Source organism: Lissotriton vulgaris, chromosome 3_1 (assembly GCF_964263255.1).
Source record: "Lissotriton vulgaris chromosome 3_1, aLisVul1.2, whole genome shotgun sequence".
In the NCBI taxonomy this organism is placed as follows: Eukaryota; Metazoa; Chordata; class Amphibia; order Caudata; family Salamandridae; genus Lissotriton; species Lissotriton vulgaris.
Window position 1 is genome coordinate 946,196,475 of NC_141689.1, and position 18,155 is coordinate 946,214,629.

General features: G+C 46.7%; 1 protein-coding gene across 2 annotated transcripts in view; it reads left to right on the top strand.

Moving 5' to 3' along the window:
* The window catches only part of AGTPBP1 (ATP/GTP binding carboxypeptidase 1), a 1,139,154-nt gene that overhangs the window by 942,078 nt on the left and 178,921 nt on the right, over positions 1–18,155 (top strand). For both annotated transcript variants that reach the window (XM_086961295.1, XM_086961296.1), the window contains exons 21-22: positions 796–976; positions 2,506–2,635. In XM_086961295.1, coding sequence (XP_086817421.1) covers positions 796–976; positions 2,506–2,635 — 311 coding nt within the window. The remainder of the gene's footprint in view (positions 1–795; positions 977–2,505; positions 2,636–18,155) is intronic.

Below are 18,155 nucleotides of genomic sequence, written 5' to 3' on the forward strand. Positions count from 1 at the left end.
ATTCTGCATACCCTACTATCGCATGTTCTGTTTCCCAGAGCCTCCCCCACCCCCTTAAATTAAACGTCACTGAAAAAATAAATCCGTTTGGATATGGTCTCAATTGTGAAGTAACGTATTTGCCAAAAAAAAATCTATGTTGTTATATTGTTTATAGATATAACGAGTTGCGCAAGAAGACAGGCAAGGAAACCCATCGAAGACAAGCTTCTTTTAGAAATGCCTTTCCTTCATGGGGATTCTTTTTCAAATAAACTATGCTGGGAAATAGAGTCAGATTTTGCGGTATCTGTGTGCGTGCTCATATTCGCGCAGACAAGAGCAAAGGCGTGTGGAGAATGAATGTATTCTGTATTACATCCACGTCCCTGGTGCTTGCCCCAGTCATAACTGCCTGTGGTAAATTCCACTGCAGTGAGAGACAGCATAGACGAAAAATGTTGGCTTTGCCAATGCTTTATTTCTTTATTTTTTAGTCATGCGTATTTAATGACTGGCACACGCATGAAGTTTGGGCCATGAGGAGGAAACTCATATTTAATTTCCTTTTATCCTCAAAAAGCTTTTTTGAAGTAATTGAGACTAAGCATCAATTAGTAATTTCAGTCACACCTCAAATGTATTAGGGGAGATGTCAGACAAGGGCGTTGCATGAACCATGCATCACTTTACAAATGGATATTTCAGCCTCTTGTTGAAATGTAAGGCTCACAGCTCATGAACTGTCTAGACATGCAGAAAGTTCAGCATGTGCATGTATGTTTTACCTTGGAATGTTGTGTATTCTTATTTTAGGAAATCGCCCCTATATATTCCTCACTGCTCGTGTTCATCCTGGAGAAACGAACGCAAGCTGGGTCATGAAGGGAACTTTGGAGTTTCTTATGGGCCACAGCCCCAGTGCTCAGCATTTGAGAGACGCATACATTTTCAAAATTGTGCCCATGCTAAATCCAGATGGTGTTATCAATGGAAGGTAAGTGGAGGTACACTGTTTCTAATCAGTTTCATATATACGTATTTTACTGTATGTGAAGCAGTGAAAGATTGTTTCAGCGCACCAATAGAATTGTTTTGTACAGATTCCCCGTAGTCCATTTACACTTCTTTTATTTCTGTAAATACCCTAGTCACTGCATTACAGGTGTTTGTGTGTACTGAACACATTGTGCATCAGTCTGTTGGTTTGCCATCTAAGACATTTAGTCGTGAGGCAGTCTGGATTTATCTTCAAAGGGCCGTTTAGTAACTGCCTGATGCACAGCATCAATTTTCCTAGAAAGGCCAAACTATAATGCTCAGTCCATGAGCAGTGGCACTGCAACAAAGCAGCAGGTTGAATGACAAGGTAATATCCATCCATGATCAAGAATAGTCAGGGTTTAACAAGATCGGCACCAGCAAACATTGATAATGAACCCTCTCAAATTGTCAAGATTTTCTCCTGCACCCATACCTCTTTCGTTAAGATTGCTCTCACTCCACAAAGCATCTTAATGTACATTCCCTTAACTTGTTGTCTCCCACCCTCTCAAAACAGGGGTTGGAGCTTGCAAGAATAGGATTTACAACTGTAAAGTTCTATTAATAACTTTTCACATGTAGGCATTGGTCTCCTCCACCCTGTCTGAGATCTCCCTATATTAAAATATAGGGAAAAATAATCAAGTTTAATAATATTTTTTTTTAGAAATGAAAAATTGAAATGTAAATTAACTTAAAATAATTATTAACCTAGAACTAAATAAATGGGACACCAGAGATCTCTGTATAGAAAAGACAGAAAGTCTTTGTACGTAGGTCTGTGAAAAGCATTTTGTAGTACCCGAGTAGTAATATTGTAGTACAAGGAAACTTACTAAAAAGTGCAACTTGTGACTAGACCGCACAGTGCATATCCCACAGACTTTGCAATTAATTTGCTAAAATCAAGTGCCACCTGCACTAAAGTTTTTGTCTAACTGATATGCTGAAATGGTCACTGGATGAGGAAAAAGGAAATGTATAAGACTTGGAGTGATGAAACTTTGACAGAATACTTTTCTAACAATAGCCATATGTGTGGACTCTCCTGTGATCTCCAAGTTGCAGAGCCCTGTAGTGGACTGTGTCATATCAAATCAAGTGTGGTGCACCTTACTATTGAATTGGGATGTGACGGAGCTTGAATGATTCATCAATGGCTAATATATACTTTTAAATTGGCCCCAATACATGGAAACCCCAAGATTAAATGACTTTAATACTCTTTCTCTTAGCACGTTTTGAAATGTAAGTTGTCTTATTTATATATGTGCTACTGTGACTCTGGGTGTGCTTGCCTACGGTTCCCTTTGATTTTGAGGAAAGTTACTAAATACAAAAATATATTTAAAAAAAAATCTGTTTTCATCAATGTTTTATTTTGGAATTCAAAACCATCAGAAATTTGGAACATCTGTTGTTGTATTATTCATGCATTGCTCCAGTTCTTCTTGCTGATTCTAACTTCTTGTTCTGCTGCAGCCATCGGTGTTCTCTAAGTGGAGAAGACCTGAACCGACAGTGGCTGAACCCCAACCCAGATCTTCATCCTACAATCTACCACACCAAGGGCCTGCTGCAGTACCTGGCTGCTATAAACCGTGCACCTCTAGTAAGCCTAATTGCTTGTTCATGAGCTAATTATTAGCGTAAGACATTCATTATTGGTAATTTGGCATTTGCTTTTCAGTGCATGGTTTGTAATATGCACAGCATATTTCTAATGGATACTTACTCCCAATCAAATTTCCTTGATTGAACCCCTTCAGAGGGACTTGACTGGATCTGGATATTATGCCACAGCTACATCCGTCATGAATGCCAAGTGACATCCCATAACAGATTGCTGTCAACAAACATTTTTACTTTTTTTGATTGGGCTTCCCTTCACTAATAGCAAGGGGGGAGAACCCAGACAGCAATCTGTGTAAAAGCAGTTTGGTTAGAAGAGCAAAGGGAGTGCTGCAGGAGGATGGAACCTTTATGATCACACAAACATTCAGATGAGAGGCTCATGCTCCCACCGCACTCCCTATTTTTCCACATTACGGATGTTGGGAGCTGGCCAGCCACAGAATTCTTCCTTTGAGGTCAATAAATGTTACATATAACTACCAAAGGGATCATTCTTATTGGTTGCCCAGCTCCCAATGTCCAACTCACAGTACTAATAATAAATATAATAGACTAAGCTGGTGAACATTCTTCTTCATTGTTTGGCAGTGTTTTTTTGTGTGTGTTTATAAGCTTGCTGTATTGGGCACCTATTAAAACACTATATTTAATTTTAAAAAGTTACAGGCAACTCAGTAACTTGAATCAGTAGCATAGCATCACATACTACAGCATTGTTATATATGCACAGCAGTAATATCACATGGAATTTCAACAGGAGTAGGTACAGCTTTGACAGCAGGTGAACCAGTAGGTCTGGGAATACTAGAATAACCATTGCAAGGTTAATCGTTTGTCATCGCCTATACAGCTTATAATTGTTCATTTGTTTTGGCCAGGTATGCACACAGTGGTTTCCAAAAAGCCTTTGGATCTGCAAGATTCTGGAAGCAATGTACCATATATTTGGCATTGTGCAAACTGTTAGCAAGACCACTCAACCACAGTGCGCAACTGGGTGTCCCTTTACCTCGCCTTTGTAAAGTGACTTGTCCCATGCCCAGGAGTAGCAGCTAGTTTACTATAAGTCCTGGGTATGTTATTTACATATCTCAACATGGTTATAAGTGGACCATTTTCATGAGTGCAACCTTGCTTTCCATTGTTAATGGTAGTTTAATCTTATCTACCAGACTAGTAATGTTGGTCATGCATCTCATGTGTTTTCCCTGAGGATTACCTCTATGTCCCAAATGTATTGTATCCCTAGGTAATATGTGGCCTGCAGCTGCCACTTCTATGGAAAAGACGGGGGCATCAAATCTCTGCTCAATGACATTATTAGTGAGTTTCACCTGTCGCTTTTTAGGCTTCACTATTTGCCAAATGTTGCTATTTCTTCAATGATGGGGACAAATTCGATCCTGGGTCTCTTACCAGCAACAAAGTCATCTACCTACATGCATAGTACTGTCTTGTGCAATCCAAACCATAATCCTCAATGACGATGATATTCCCTTAATATACTAGCGAGGACAAAAATGAGAAGATATAGGGGACAGTCTTGTCTAGTCCCCCTACCTATTGGGATTAGTACAAACAAAATGGTGGTAGTGTTTCTCAACAGAGAAAACGTCCGCACCTACTGTTGTTAGTTATTCTCCCTGGGTACGTAATACGTGAGGTATAGAGAAGATATAGAGGTGCACTGAGAACTTGATAAGACACCCACCACCAGGGGTGTTTGAGCAATGCAACTGAATGCAAATACCATGAATCAAGCGAGAAAACCAAATTGCACAAGCACCCTCTTAACAGTCCATTAATCTATGAACATGAATGTGGTCATTTCCGAGGTTATTGCACCAACATTATTAAATGGTTCGATGTCAATGTAAAATATGGATCCAAAACCGAATCTTGTTCTTAAAGTTCTTTATTATTCAAATAGGTTAAAAGATTCCCAGCTTATCTTTGCCGACACGTGTTTCGCCCTCTCCAGGGCTTTTTCAAGGCTATCTTGTTCTGGTCTTATGCTGCTCTGGTCGTGTGCTGCTCTGGCATCGGACTGGTTTGTAATCAAAAGGGTGCTGGTACGAAGCGTTTTATGCGAAGCCTATTGAAAGTTTTTAGTCACAGCGAGCTCTTAAGCAAGTAGGTTCCCTTTAGGTAACACGGATCTAGTTTAATCCCTCATGGATCATTGAACGAACAGAGCTGATTTGAATTAGTCTTGTTATGAGGGTGCGTCTCACTGCGTGGAGGTACGTCCTATCTCGTTAGATGAGAGATTATTAAAGACCTTGGTAATTTTGTTATGAGGGTGCGTCTCGCTGTGTGGAGATACGTCCTATCTCATTGGATGAGAAATTCTTAAAGACCTTGATAAGTCTTGTTCACGTTGTTTCCGGGCGCCGAGTCTCCACTGCAAGGCACGGAAACAACGTGAACAAGACTTATCAAGGTCTTTAAGAATTTCTCATCCAATGAGATAGGACGTATCTCCACACAGCGAGACGCACCCTCATAGCAAAATTACCAAGGTCTTTAATAATCTCTCATCTAACGAGATAGGACGTACCTCCACGCAGTGAGACGCACCCTCATAACAAGACTAATTCAAATCAGCTCTGTTCGTTCAATGATCCATGAGGGATTAAACTAGATCCGTGTTACCTAAAGGGAACCTACTTGCTTAAGAGCTCGCTGTGACTAAAAACTTTCAATAGGCTTCGCATAAAACGCTTCGTACCAGCACCCTTTTGATTACAAACCAGTCCGATGCCAGAGCAGCACACGACCAGAGCAGCATAAGACCAGAACAAGATAGCCTTGAAAAAGCCCTGGAGAGGGCGAAACACGTGTCGGCAAAGATAAGCTGGGAATCTTTTAACCTATTTGAATAATAAAGAACTTTAAGAACAAGATTCGGTTTTGGATCCATATTTTACATTGACATCGAACCATTTAATAATGTTGGTGCAATAACCTCGGAAATGACCACATTCATGTTCATAGATTAATGGACTGTTAAGAGGGTGCTTGTGCAATTTGGTTTTCTCGCTTGATCTATTGGGATTAGTAATGACGTACAAAATCCACTGTCATTGCTGTATCGATTCCCAGCCTCTGTACAACTGTTAGGAGAAAACCCGTTTGATTGAACCAAATGCCTTTACCACGTCTAAAAAGGACACAGCCCCACCTGGATGTCATAATTGATTTAGTAGGTTACAGCAAATAGCATGCAGGAATTATCTGCCTGTCCCATGCCCAAAGCAATCTGTGAAGAATCTGGGAGTGCGATTAGATCAGTGACTAGATCTAAAAGAACATGTGAACTTGGTGACTGGATCATGTTTTCGGACAATTGGTCTTCTAAACGAGTATTTCCTTTTCTATCAGACGTCTATAGAAAGACCCTTGTCCAGGCCCTTGTGATAAGTCGGTTAGATTACTGCAACGGTCTTCTCATCTCCGCCAATGAAAACGTGCTTAACCGACTGCAAGTGGCCCAAAATACAGCGGCCAGGCTAGTCCTTAATGTCCCATCGAGAACTCCGTCTAGGCCCCTTTTGGAAGAGCTTCACTGGTTGCCCATATGCCAGCGTATTAAGTTCAAGATCTGTTGCATCATACATAAAAGCCTCTTTGGCACAGGTCCGCAATATCTGGCCCAAACATTTCAGCTTCATAAACTGGAACGCCTTCTGCGTTCCTGCAGCCAACTTTTACTAAAAGTTCCCTCTGTTAGGAAGGCTAGGCAGGGTGGCCGAGCCCTCTCATACATAGGGCCCACCCTCTGGAATAAACTTCCTATCAGTATGAGGCAAAATTCCAATCTTCTCTCCTTCTGGAAAATACTGAAGACACACTGGTTTCTAGAAGCATAGTTCTGTTGGCACCTCTGAAAGGCTTGGATTTTGACATTATTGGCGAGTCCTGCGCTATATAAGCGAATAAATAAATAAAAAATAGAAATCTGAAGTGGACGTGTCTGGGATAAAGCCTGACTGAGTCAGTCTTGTCAAATCAGGGGACAAGGGGAGCAGGCTGTTGGCAATGATTCTAACCAAAATTTTATCAGTATTAATCAAAGCTAATGGCCAGTCGAATCACACAGGTTGGGTGGCTTTACTGGCTAAAGAAGAGGTATTAAACCAGCTTCCCTTCGTTTTGGGGGTAACTCCCCACACTCAAAGGTTTTGTTAGACACCTCAAAAATGGGGCTAGATCTTCTATATACTCCTTATAAAATTCTATAGGATATCCATCACTCCCAGAAGCCAAGCCATTACACTTTGATTTTATACTCCTTTTATTTCTTGAACTGTAAAAGGGGAACATAGTGGTTCTCATTAGTTTATCTCAAGCCGGCTAGAGTTGCCTTATTTAAGTAATCATGTAACAGAGAAGGCTGCATTGCCCTCTTGTTAGAAATGGGGGTCTCTAGTTGGCAGTGGTTTGCACCTTGTCCGAGTAGGGACCCTTCCTTCTAGTCAGGGTAAGGGAGTTACACTCCTAAAAGAACCCCTGCTCACCCCCTAGGTAGCTTGGCACGAACAGTCAGGCTTATCTTAGACGCAGTGTGTGAAGCTTTTGCTCATAACCAACAGTAATACAGTGTAATCACTACAAAAGGACACCACACCAGTTTAGAAAAATATCCAATATTTTTATATACTTAAGACAAGACCAAAAATGATAAAGAGCCACAATGCAGTACTTAGAAATCTTCAGTTATCGGAATAACCTTGAAATACAGTTCCTTGAAGTCGATAGCTCCATCGGGGGCTATTACAGCGTTGTGAACAGACAAATCCAAACAGTTCAGGCTGACCAAGGCATCACGGGCCAACTATAGTGTCGGGAAGACCCGCAAAACAGTACCTTTATAAATGCAGGGGGTTGGCGGCCTCTCGTTGAGCTCTGAAAGCCCGGCGTCTGCAGGGGTCGGTTTTTGGAGATCGATGCAGGAGTCGTCCCGCCCATGAACTAACACTTGTTGCAGATCGAACTCCTCGCAGTCGAAGTCAGGAGCGCTGTCATAGGATGCTGCGGTGCGAAGTGCAGCGATGCAGTGTGCAATGCCCTCAGGTCGAGGTGCGAGCAGTGGCTCGGTGGCGGCGTCAAATGGCATCGTCGGTGAGACCAGGGTCGTGGCGCGAATTGATGATGTTCTCGTCGCGGTGCTGGGAGGTCACGGTGCAGGCAGCGTCGTCGTCATTTCTGAAGCACTGTAGGTAGCTGTTGAACTGGAGTCGATGGCGCCGGCTTTGGTAGGCTAAATCTGAGGTGTGGGAAAAGGGCAGTGCGTCGTGTAACTTTATGAGGGGTGCCCTCGAACCCCGGTGCAAGCAGCGACTTCTATTTTGGCGTTGTCGGGGATACCAAGGCAGCGGCGTGAAGCGAGGCGGTGCGCAGTGGGCAGTGCGGGGCCCACAGGTCGCGGTGCGAGTAGTGGCTCAGTGGCGGCGTCAGATGGCGTCGTCAGTGAGACCAGAGTCGCGGTGCAGCATTGCGGCAGTGCTTTGCGGTGCCTTCAGGACACGGAGCCACTGCTCCTCCCCAGCCCCTGTCATCCCAAAACCAGATAGTCAGTCCACAAACCCTGCAGAGGCCTACCGGATGGCTGAGCAAGAAAATATCTAAGAATGTAAACATCACCTTCACTAAAAGATGCATCTTTAGATTCTGAGTTCAGGCATACTAAACTGTATTTCTATACCTTGTTCCCAGGGCTAGTTATGTTTATAAGATGTTATAAACAAACTCCCATTCTGTCCTAAACGAAATTGGCAGTAATTCACTATCAGGACATGCCACACACACCAGGGCATGTCCTACCTTTCACATACACTGCACCCTGCCCACAGGGGTGCCTTGGGCAGACCTTAGGGGTGACTGACATGTAAGAAAAGGGAAGGTTAGGGCCTGGCAAGTGGGTACACTTGCCAAGTCAACATGGCAGTCCCAGACTGCATTAATGTGTAGCTGTTCAGGCACGACATGTTTTGTAGCTAAGTTTCGAAGGTCTTGTGTGCTCCTTGGGTGTGTACTCCCGTCATGTACACTTACATAAGTATAGACTGGGTACCCAACTATAGGGGCACAACTGGGCCACGTGAGGGGTTGTAAAAGCTGTGTGCTTCGTATAAACACCAAACACCAATTCTCAGTTCAATGTTCATTTATTCATATTTATTTTTCTTCATATGAATTCACTCCGTGATTGATTTTATACATGATGTTTGATCCAATTTTATTAGTTCATACTCCTCATGCTCCAATGCATTTCGGGTATAACACCCTTCTTCAGGGAATCAAAAGCTGTAAATAATGTAATAAGTCTTAATACATGAGGGGACTGCCATGTGTGACTCATAAGGTAGTTAGATTCTTTATTGAGATTTATCAGCATCAGTCTGGCTTTCTTATAATTATTAATCCCTCTGACATTCCAGGACAGTCATTTTACTTTATATGTTGTCTGTTCACCGACTGCAGTAGTCTATCTAGGAAATTCACCCGTTTTACATTCTCTGCTGTGAAAGCAACTTGTGTAGTTGTCCACTAATTTCTACCACTCCCACCTTGAGCCCCAATTTATCAATGAATAATCCCTTTGGAACAACAACATTGTTAATCCATACCACATATCTTACAGTCGTTTATGTTCAGCCTGGGGTGTCCAGAGGTGCAATTTTAGATATTTGTGTCGAGCCTAAATATCTAGTGGATAGTAAGAGAACTGAAAGGTAGCAAACTTTTTTGCTTTGAGATCATAAGTAACTCTGAAGACTGCAGGCACACATTCTGAAATCATATCTACATTCCACACACTTAAATTAAATAGCTATTGATAAACTCATTGTACTTTATTGCAGTAGAGATGTCTGCTCCAGCTCGTAAACAGCACCGACCCTTAAGTGACAGTGCAGTGGTGCCAACAGCTCATAACTCCACATCACTGAGGTGCCCTAGTGAGGTGCTAGATGTAGAACTTTGCCCCCATCCCTTTTTTTAACGTAACCAGTTTTTTATGAAGGCCTTTTCCTCTTCAGGGGAGGGGAACTCACAAAGGCTGCCCGTTAAGGTACTGCGCAATCTAGCACGATATAGCATTGCGTATTGTATTCCCAGCTCTCTTAATTTCTTCTTGGTGGGATTAAACTTGCTGCAGGCCTCTTGCATTGCTTGAGTAAAGTCTGTAAAGAAGGAGCTCAAGACACCTGCATATTAAATTCGATCTTTTCCCTCTGCATCTGAAGTATTTTCCCCTATCTGAACAGTTGAGTAGCTTTATGATGATTGGGCGACTAGTGGCACCTGTTTCCTTTCTAGGTGGCTTTTATCTTTTCTAGGTTTTGATTTGTAAATTGCTGCTCTGTGCCACTTTGGTGACTTGAGATGAAAGGGCACTGTCTAAGAAAACACCAAGATTATAGACTACTTTATCAGGCACACGAGGAGGCCCCAAACTTTCCAGTCACCAAGCTGATTTCCAATAAATTGTGGTTTTTAGGGCAAATTGAATTTCCATCTTTGCTGAAATCAGACATCCAGCAATTAATTGTAAATAGTGCACTGGCAAGAGACTGATGACTTTGCCTATAAAGGTGAGGGAGGCCAAAATCCAGATGTGTATCATCTGTGTATAAGTAAATCTCCCAACACCCTGTTGAGGAGTAAGTATGGCTAGGGGTGTCAAACATAAACATTGAAGAGGAAGGGAGACACAGTGGACACCTGGGTGACCCGACAAGTCAGTGATTTTATTGAAGATGACAAAGGAGATAGACCTCCTCTTTGATTTCTGCCCAAGAGGAAGGATTTAGTCCACAGTAGAACTGTCCTCTTCTAAGGTGGAGAATAGAATATTATGATGAATGATATTGAAAGCGGCATTCAGATCTAACAGGATCAGCATTCTGCCTTCACCAGTATTCTACAAGCTCCCTCATAACATCCAGCACTGATTGCACTGCCAGTTTGGTGTGATGCCCTGGGCAGAAACCTTGTTGTTGCTCATCAGAGTTGAACTTGATGAACTGCTTCAGTTGTGCTTAGGTGAGTATTTTGACCACTTTGCCTAGACAGAGAAGCAAGGAGATGGAGTAGAGTTTAAGTCAAAAGGGTTATGAGTAAGCTTTGTCAACAAAGGCCAACCAGAGGTGGAGTAAAATCCCTTGAGCAAATGAACTATTGAGAGTTAGAGGAGAATCTGCATTATTCTGAAGTTGATGCTTTATTCCCGCTGGAACAATACCCTTGGGAAAGCCTGAGGCGAGTGTTTTTAATCACTTCTATGAGTTGTCGTTGTATAACATGGTGAAGTAAGACATGCTGGGGTTAATCTGTAAAAACAACAGTTGATGAACAGAATGCAGAACAATGTCATACATTCACCCCAGTACAGAGATCTGGGCCTAAATCCATCGTTTTTTTGCACTCCACACCACCCCAATTCAGATATGCAAATCAGCCTTGACCCTGTGCCTCATGGGAACAGTCCAGCCCGAACTGCCAAGCCATGTCTTTACTGGACCGGAATCAAGCATCATAGGACCGGTTTCTGGCTATCAGCCGTCTTCAGCCAGGATAGCTTGACTCCAGTGTTGTGGAGAGCAAGGGACTCGCGTCTGAGCATACCCATCCCACTCGGGGTGACAAATGCAAAAACAACAGTTGATAGACAGAATGCAGAACAATGTCATACATTCACCCCAGTACAGAGATCTGGGCCTAAATCCATCGTTTTTTTTGCACTCCACACCACCCCAGTTCAGACATGGCCATATGCAAATCAGCCTTGACCCTGTGCCGCATGGGAACAGTCCAGCCGGAACTGCCAAGCCATGTCTTTACTGGACCAGAATCAAGCATCCTAGGACCGGTTTCTGGCTATCAGCCGTCTTCAGCCAGGATAGCTTGACTCCAGTGGTGTGGAGAGCATGGCGTCTCACGTCTGAGCATACCCATCCCACTCGGGGTGACAAATGCAAAAACAACAGTTGATGGACAGAATGCAGAACAATGTCATACATTCACCCCAGTACAGAGATCTGGGCCTAAATCCATCGTTTTTTGCACTCCACACCACCCCAGTTGAGACATGGCCATATGCAAATCAGCCTTGACCCTGTGCCTCTTGGAAACAGTCCAGCCCGAACTCTCAAGCCATGGACCACTGGACCAGAATCAAGCATCCTAGGACCGGTTTCTGGCTATCAGCAGTCTTCAGTCAGGATAGCTTGACTCCAGTGGTATGGAGAGCATGGGACTCACGTCTGAGCATACCTATCACACTCGGGGTGACAAATGCAAAAACAACAGTTGATGGACAGAATGCAGAACAATGTTATACATTCACCCCAGTACAGAGATCTGGGCCTAAATCCATCGTTTTTTTGCACTCCACACCACCTCAGTTCAGACATGGCCATATGCAAATCACCCTTGACCCTGTGCCTCATGGGAACAGTCCAGCCCGAACTGCCAAGCCATGTCTTTACTGGACCGGAATCAAGCATCCTAGGACCGGTTTCTGGCTATCAGCCGTCTTCAGCCAGGATAGCTTGACTCCAGTTGTGTGGAGAGGATGGGGCTCACGTCTGAGCATACCCATCCCACTCGGGGTGACAAAAGCAAAAACAACAGTTGATGGACAGAATGCAGAACAATGTCATACATTCACCCCAGTACAGAGATCTGGGCCTAAATCCATCGTTTTTTGCACTCCACACCACCCCAGTTCAGACAAGGCCATATGCAAATCAGCCTTGACCCTGTGCATCTTGGAAACAGTCCAGCCCGAACTCTCAAGCCATGGACCACTGGACCGGAATCAAGCATCCTAGGACTGGTTTCTGGCTATCAGCCGTCTTCAGCCAGGATAGCTTGACTCCAGTGGTATGGAGAGCATGGGATTCACGTCTGAGCATACCCATCCCACTCGGGGTGACAAATGCAAAAACAACAGTTGATGGACAGAATGCAGAACAATGTCATACATTCACCCCAGTTCAGAGATCTGGGCCTAAATCCATCTTTTTTTGCACTCCACACCACCCCAGTTCAGACATGGCCATATGCAAATCACCCTTGACCCTGTGCCTCATGGGAACAGTCCATTACGAACTGCCAAGCCATGTCATTTCTGGACCGGAATCAAGCATCCTAGGACCGGTTTCTGGCTATCAGCCGTCTTCAGCCAGGATAGCTTGACTCCAGTGGTGTGGAGAGGATGGGACTCACGTCTGAGCATACCCATCCCACTCGGTGTGACAAATGCAAAAACAACAGTTGATGGACAGAATGCAGAACAATGTCATACATTCACCCCAGTACAGAGATCTGGGCCTAAATCTATCGTTTATTTGCACTCCACACCACCCCAGTTCAGACATGGCCATATGCAAATCACCCTTGACCCTGTGCCTCATGGGAACAGTCCATTACGAACTGCCAAGCCATGTCATTTCTGGACCGGAATCAAGCATCCTAGGACCGGTTTCTGGCTATCAGCCGTCTTCAGCCAGGATAGCTTGACTCCAGTGGTGTGGAGAGGATGGGACTCACGTCTGAGCATACCCATCCCACTCGGTGTGACAAATGCAAAAACAACAGTTGATGGACAGAATGCAGAACAATGTCATACATTCACCCCAGTACAGAGATCTGGGCCTAAATCTATCGTTTATTTGCACTCCACACCACCCCAGTTCAGACATGGCCATATGCAAATCAGCCTTGACCCTGTGCCTCATGGGAACAGTACAGCCCGAACTGCCAAGCAATGTCTTTACTGGACCGGAATCAAGCATCCTAGGACCGGTTTCTGGCTATCAGCCATCTTCAGCCAGGGCAGCTTGATTCCAGTGGTTAATCTGTAGGCATCTGGGAACATTTGCGTATTAAATCTGGTTTGGAGATGCTCTCATTGGAGATAAAATCCTGAATCCTGGCAGTTCCTTCACAGATTTGATTGGACGAAGTAAGACAGCATGTCTTACCTCTCGGTTCCTGTTTTTCTGAGACAATATGAAGAATGCATTAGCTAGTTTGGCAGCTGGTCTCGCTAGATACTAGCAAGAGGTTGTCAACTTTATTTTATTCTTGTAGTTAGTTGCAGCTTTAGCATAGGCTACTTCATGTTTTGGATCGTAGACCCTTTCACGCAGTCTTTCTACTCATTGTTCTCTACATTTGAGAGTTTTCAGTTCAGAGGAGAACCAGGAGATATTTATCTTTTTAAAAGATACCTGTTTCTGTGTCTCAATCAAGTGTTTTCTGCATCTCAGTGAACAGATTACGGTTTAGGCTTTCTATCTGAAAGAGACACGTTAGTGATAGATTCCTTACCTTAGAATATCCCCAGGCGCCAGACTGGATCAGGAATATTTTGCTTTAGCAGTTTCCCTGCGCGTCAGTAGGTGACGCCTGCGGCTCCGCGTCCGTCACTGGCATCGTATGACGTCAGGGAGACTACTTAGGCGCCACTCATGCGCGCTGGCGTCAGTTCTTTCTTTTTTCACTCCAGTAAGCGCTGATCCGGTTAGAGCACGTACCCTAGTCATTTTTTTACTATCTTTTTGAGACTTTTGTCTCGTGTTGGTTTTCTCTGGTGTGAGTAGGGATGCTTGGTTTTAAGTCTTGCGGGACCTGCCGTCGCAATATGTCGGTGGCAGACCCTCATGATGTCTGTCTCTACTGCCTGGAGCACGACCATTACTCCCGGTCCTGTCTGGACTGTAGGGCTATGGCCCCGAAGGCCCTGAGGGAGTGGCGATGGAAGTTTTTGGAAGTTTGGCACTCGTCCCCGCGCCATTCCAGATCCAAGGTTCATTCCCGTGACTGCTCGCGTAGTCGTCACCACCACTCCTCTTCACCTTCGGAATTCAGGTAAGAAACGGCACAAAAAGAAGTCAAAGAAGCGTTTTCACTCTCTGATGTCCCCCCGTCGGTCCCCGGATGCGGACGAGGGGGACATGGGTTCCACCCCTGCAGCTCCTTTGAAGCCTGGGAGTCCCGCGGCCAACCCACCTTCCCCGGGTCCGTCAGCGACTCACGCAGAAATGCAAGAATTCCTTGCTGCCATGGACTGCCTTTTTAGGTCTTGGGCTCCCGCCGGTGCGCCTTCTGGCCCCGTGGTCCCTTGTCTGGATCCTGCTGGTCCAGCGACTCCTTCGGCGGATCCTGCCCCGGCGCCGCAGCCTCGGCACCAAGAGCCCCATGTTGCCGGCTCTGGCGCCGCCACAGTGAATACCGCTGGTTCCGCCTCTGCCTCAGTTCCCGGAGGGATTTGTCCCGGCCTGGGATCCGAATTGGGAACCGGCGCTGGCTCGGCCCCAACCGGCGCCGTTCCCAACGCTGTTTATTCCTTCACTGGTTCCTGCTCCGCCGCCGAGGCCTGTGCCTTCACGGCTGGCGGAGGAGGATGACTGGGAAGGGTTTGAGGACCCGCTTGCTCGTCAGTGTGATTCTGAGCTGGATTGGGTGGATGACTTGGAGGAGGCTGGGGGCCTCGACATCTCCTCTGATCCGGGGCATGCCTCTCCCTCGCCCACTAAGGAGGAAGGTGCCTCGTATACGGTGGTGCTCCGTCAGGCTGCTGAGGTCCTTAACCTCGATCTCCCCACGGTGACCCTGAAGACAAACCTCCTCACTGAAGTGCTCCAGCGGGCGTTCACTTCAGAGCTGCTGCTGCTGCCCTTTAATGATGCCCTCACTGAAGTCTTGGTGGGCACTTTGTCACGGGCTGCCACGGGGGTCCCTGTGGATAAGAACGTCGCCAGGCGTCATCACCCGGCGCCGTGTGACCCTGCCTTTCTGACCACTCATCCTACGCCCGAAAGTCTGGTCATTCAGCCTTCTACATCCCAGAGTGCCTTTCCCACGGCTCCGCCGGATAAGGACTCTAAGAGATTGGAGCAGTTTGGCAAGCGGTTGTTCTCTTCGGCCAGCTTAGGACTGCGGTCAGTGAACACCACATGCCTTCCGGGCCGCTATTCCCACGCGGTGTGGGATTCTGTGGCTGAGGTTTTTCCTTGGTGCCAGGAGGAGGTCCAGACTGTGCCGTCTCAGGCTGTGGCTGAGGGTAAGGATGCGGCTAGATTCGCAATTCGTTGTGGCTTGGACACCGCGGACTCCCTTGGTAGGGCAATTTCCACGAACGTGGCTCTTCAGTGCCACGCCTGGCTGCGATCCACTGAGCGTTTAGAGCTCGATCATGGACATGCCTTTTGACGGCACTCGCCTGTTTGGTGATAAGGCTGCCACGGCACTGGAGCGTTTTAAGGACTCTGGAGCTATGGCCAAGTCCTTGGGCCTTTCTAGCACGCGACCGGCCACGTACACGTTTCATTTCTTTCGTGGCCTTGGCAGGGGCACCCCTGGCCGTTCGTTCATCCAGAAGCCTGCGCAGAACCAGACTCAGTGGGCCCGTGGGCGCGGCAGCCTCCGCGGTGGCTCCAGGGGCCGGCGTGAGGTTCAGTCCACCTCTGCCCCCGCAACATCTACCTCAAAGCCTTCCTAGTCTGAGCTTCAGGTCGTATCCCGTGCCAGTGGGTGGCAGGATTCGCCATCACCTTCCCCAAAGGGGGCTTGCGCCCCATCTTGAACCTCAGGGACGTCATTCCCTTCTTCCGGAAGGAGAAGTACAAGATGTTGACTCTGGCTCAGGTCTTGGCTGCCCTCGACCCTGGAGAGGGGATGGTAGAGTTGGACTTGCAGGACGCATATTTTCACATTCCCGCCCTGCCAGCCCACCGGCGTTACCTGCGGTTCACGGTAGGCCAGGAGCATTTTCAGTTTGCAGTGCGCCCCTTCAGCCTTACCAGTGCCCCTCGGGTGTTCACAAAAGTGATGGCGGTGGTCGCAGCTCATCTGTGCAGGTCAGGGGTGTCAGTCTTCACCTGCCTCGACGACTGGTTGTAGAAGGCGGGCTCGCCCCAGGCAGTCGTCACCCACCTTCAGACTATGGCCGGCCTCCTGCACTTGCTGGGGTTTTCCATCAATGTGCCGAAGTCGCACCTGAGTCCCTCTCAGAAGCTCCCCTTCATTGGAGTGGTTCTGGATTCAACGCAGTTTCGGGTCTAACCTCCCAAGCAGCGAGTCCGGGATATTCAGGCTATGATTCCGATCGTTCAGCCTCTATCCCGGGTTTCAGTCAGGATGACTTTCCGGCTCCTGGACCTGATGGCGTCCTGCATCCTGCTGGTACAACATGCCAGATGGCATATGCAGGCTCTGCAGTGGGACCTGAAGTTCTAGTGGGCACAGCATATGGGCAACCTGTCCGATCACGTCCAGATCTCGAAGGGCATTCCACAGCACTTGCAGTGGTGACTCATGAATCGCGATTGGGTCAATGGCAGATCCCTCTCCCTTCCCCAACCGGAGCACAGAGTGGTGATGGATGCGTCCCTCCTGGGATGGGGATGCCACTTGGAAGAGGCGGATATCAGAGGCCTCTAGTTTCCGGCGGAGTTTCGGCTCCATATCAACCTTTTGGAGCGCCGGGCAATCCGGCTTGCACTGAAAGCATTCCTTCCCTCTGTCCGGGGGAGTGTAGTGCAGGTGTTCATGGACAACACCACCGCCATGTAATACTGCAACAAACAGGGCGGGGTGGGGTCGTGGACCCAATGTCAGGAGGCTCTGCGCCTCTGGACATGGCTGGAAAATCAAGGCATTACCTTGGTGGTTCAACACCAGCAGGGTCTCTGAATGCCAGGGCGGACGAACTCAGTCGCCGGTGCATGATGGATCACGAATGGCGTCTAAACTTGGACGTAGCGCAAGGACTCTCTCTGCAGTGGGGAGAGCCTTGGTTAGATCTATTCACCACCGAAGAGAACGCACATTGTCTTCAGTTCTGCGCTTTGGAATTTCCAAGGCGGCACTCGCTCGGCAATGCTTTTCGTCTCGAGTGGAGCTGCTGTCTGTTGTACGCCTTTCTGCCTATACCACTTCTGCCCAGAGTGCTCAAGAAGATCAGGCACGACCGGGCCCAGGTCATTTTTGTGCTCCGTTTTGGGCACACAGATACTGGTATCCTGTGCTACTCAATATGGTGATCCGATCCCCCGATCTGACTGCCTCTTCTGGAGGATCTTCTATCGCAGCAGCTGTGGACGGTCCTTCACCCAAACCTGTCCAGCCTCCACCTCCATGCCTGGAGATTGAGTGGCGACAGTTGACAGCTTTCGATCTTCCTTCCGAAGTCTGTGATGTCATTCTGGCAGCCAGGCGTCTCTCCACAAAAACGGTATACGCATGCAGGTGGAACGAGCTTGTGGATTGGTGCACAGATAAGTCTGTGGATCCCTTTCTGCCCCTCTTTCCGGGGTTCTTTTGTTCCTTATTTCCTTGGTTCTTTTGTTCCTTCTTTCCTTGGCCTAGCAGGGCTCTGCTCTGGGCACTATCAAGGGTATCTTTCTGCCATCTCCACCTTTCTGCGGCTTCCTGATCAGCCTTCTATTTTAAGTCCCCAGTTGTTATCCGTTTCCTGAAAG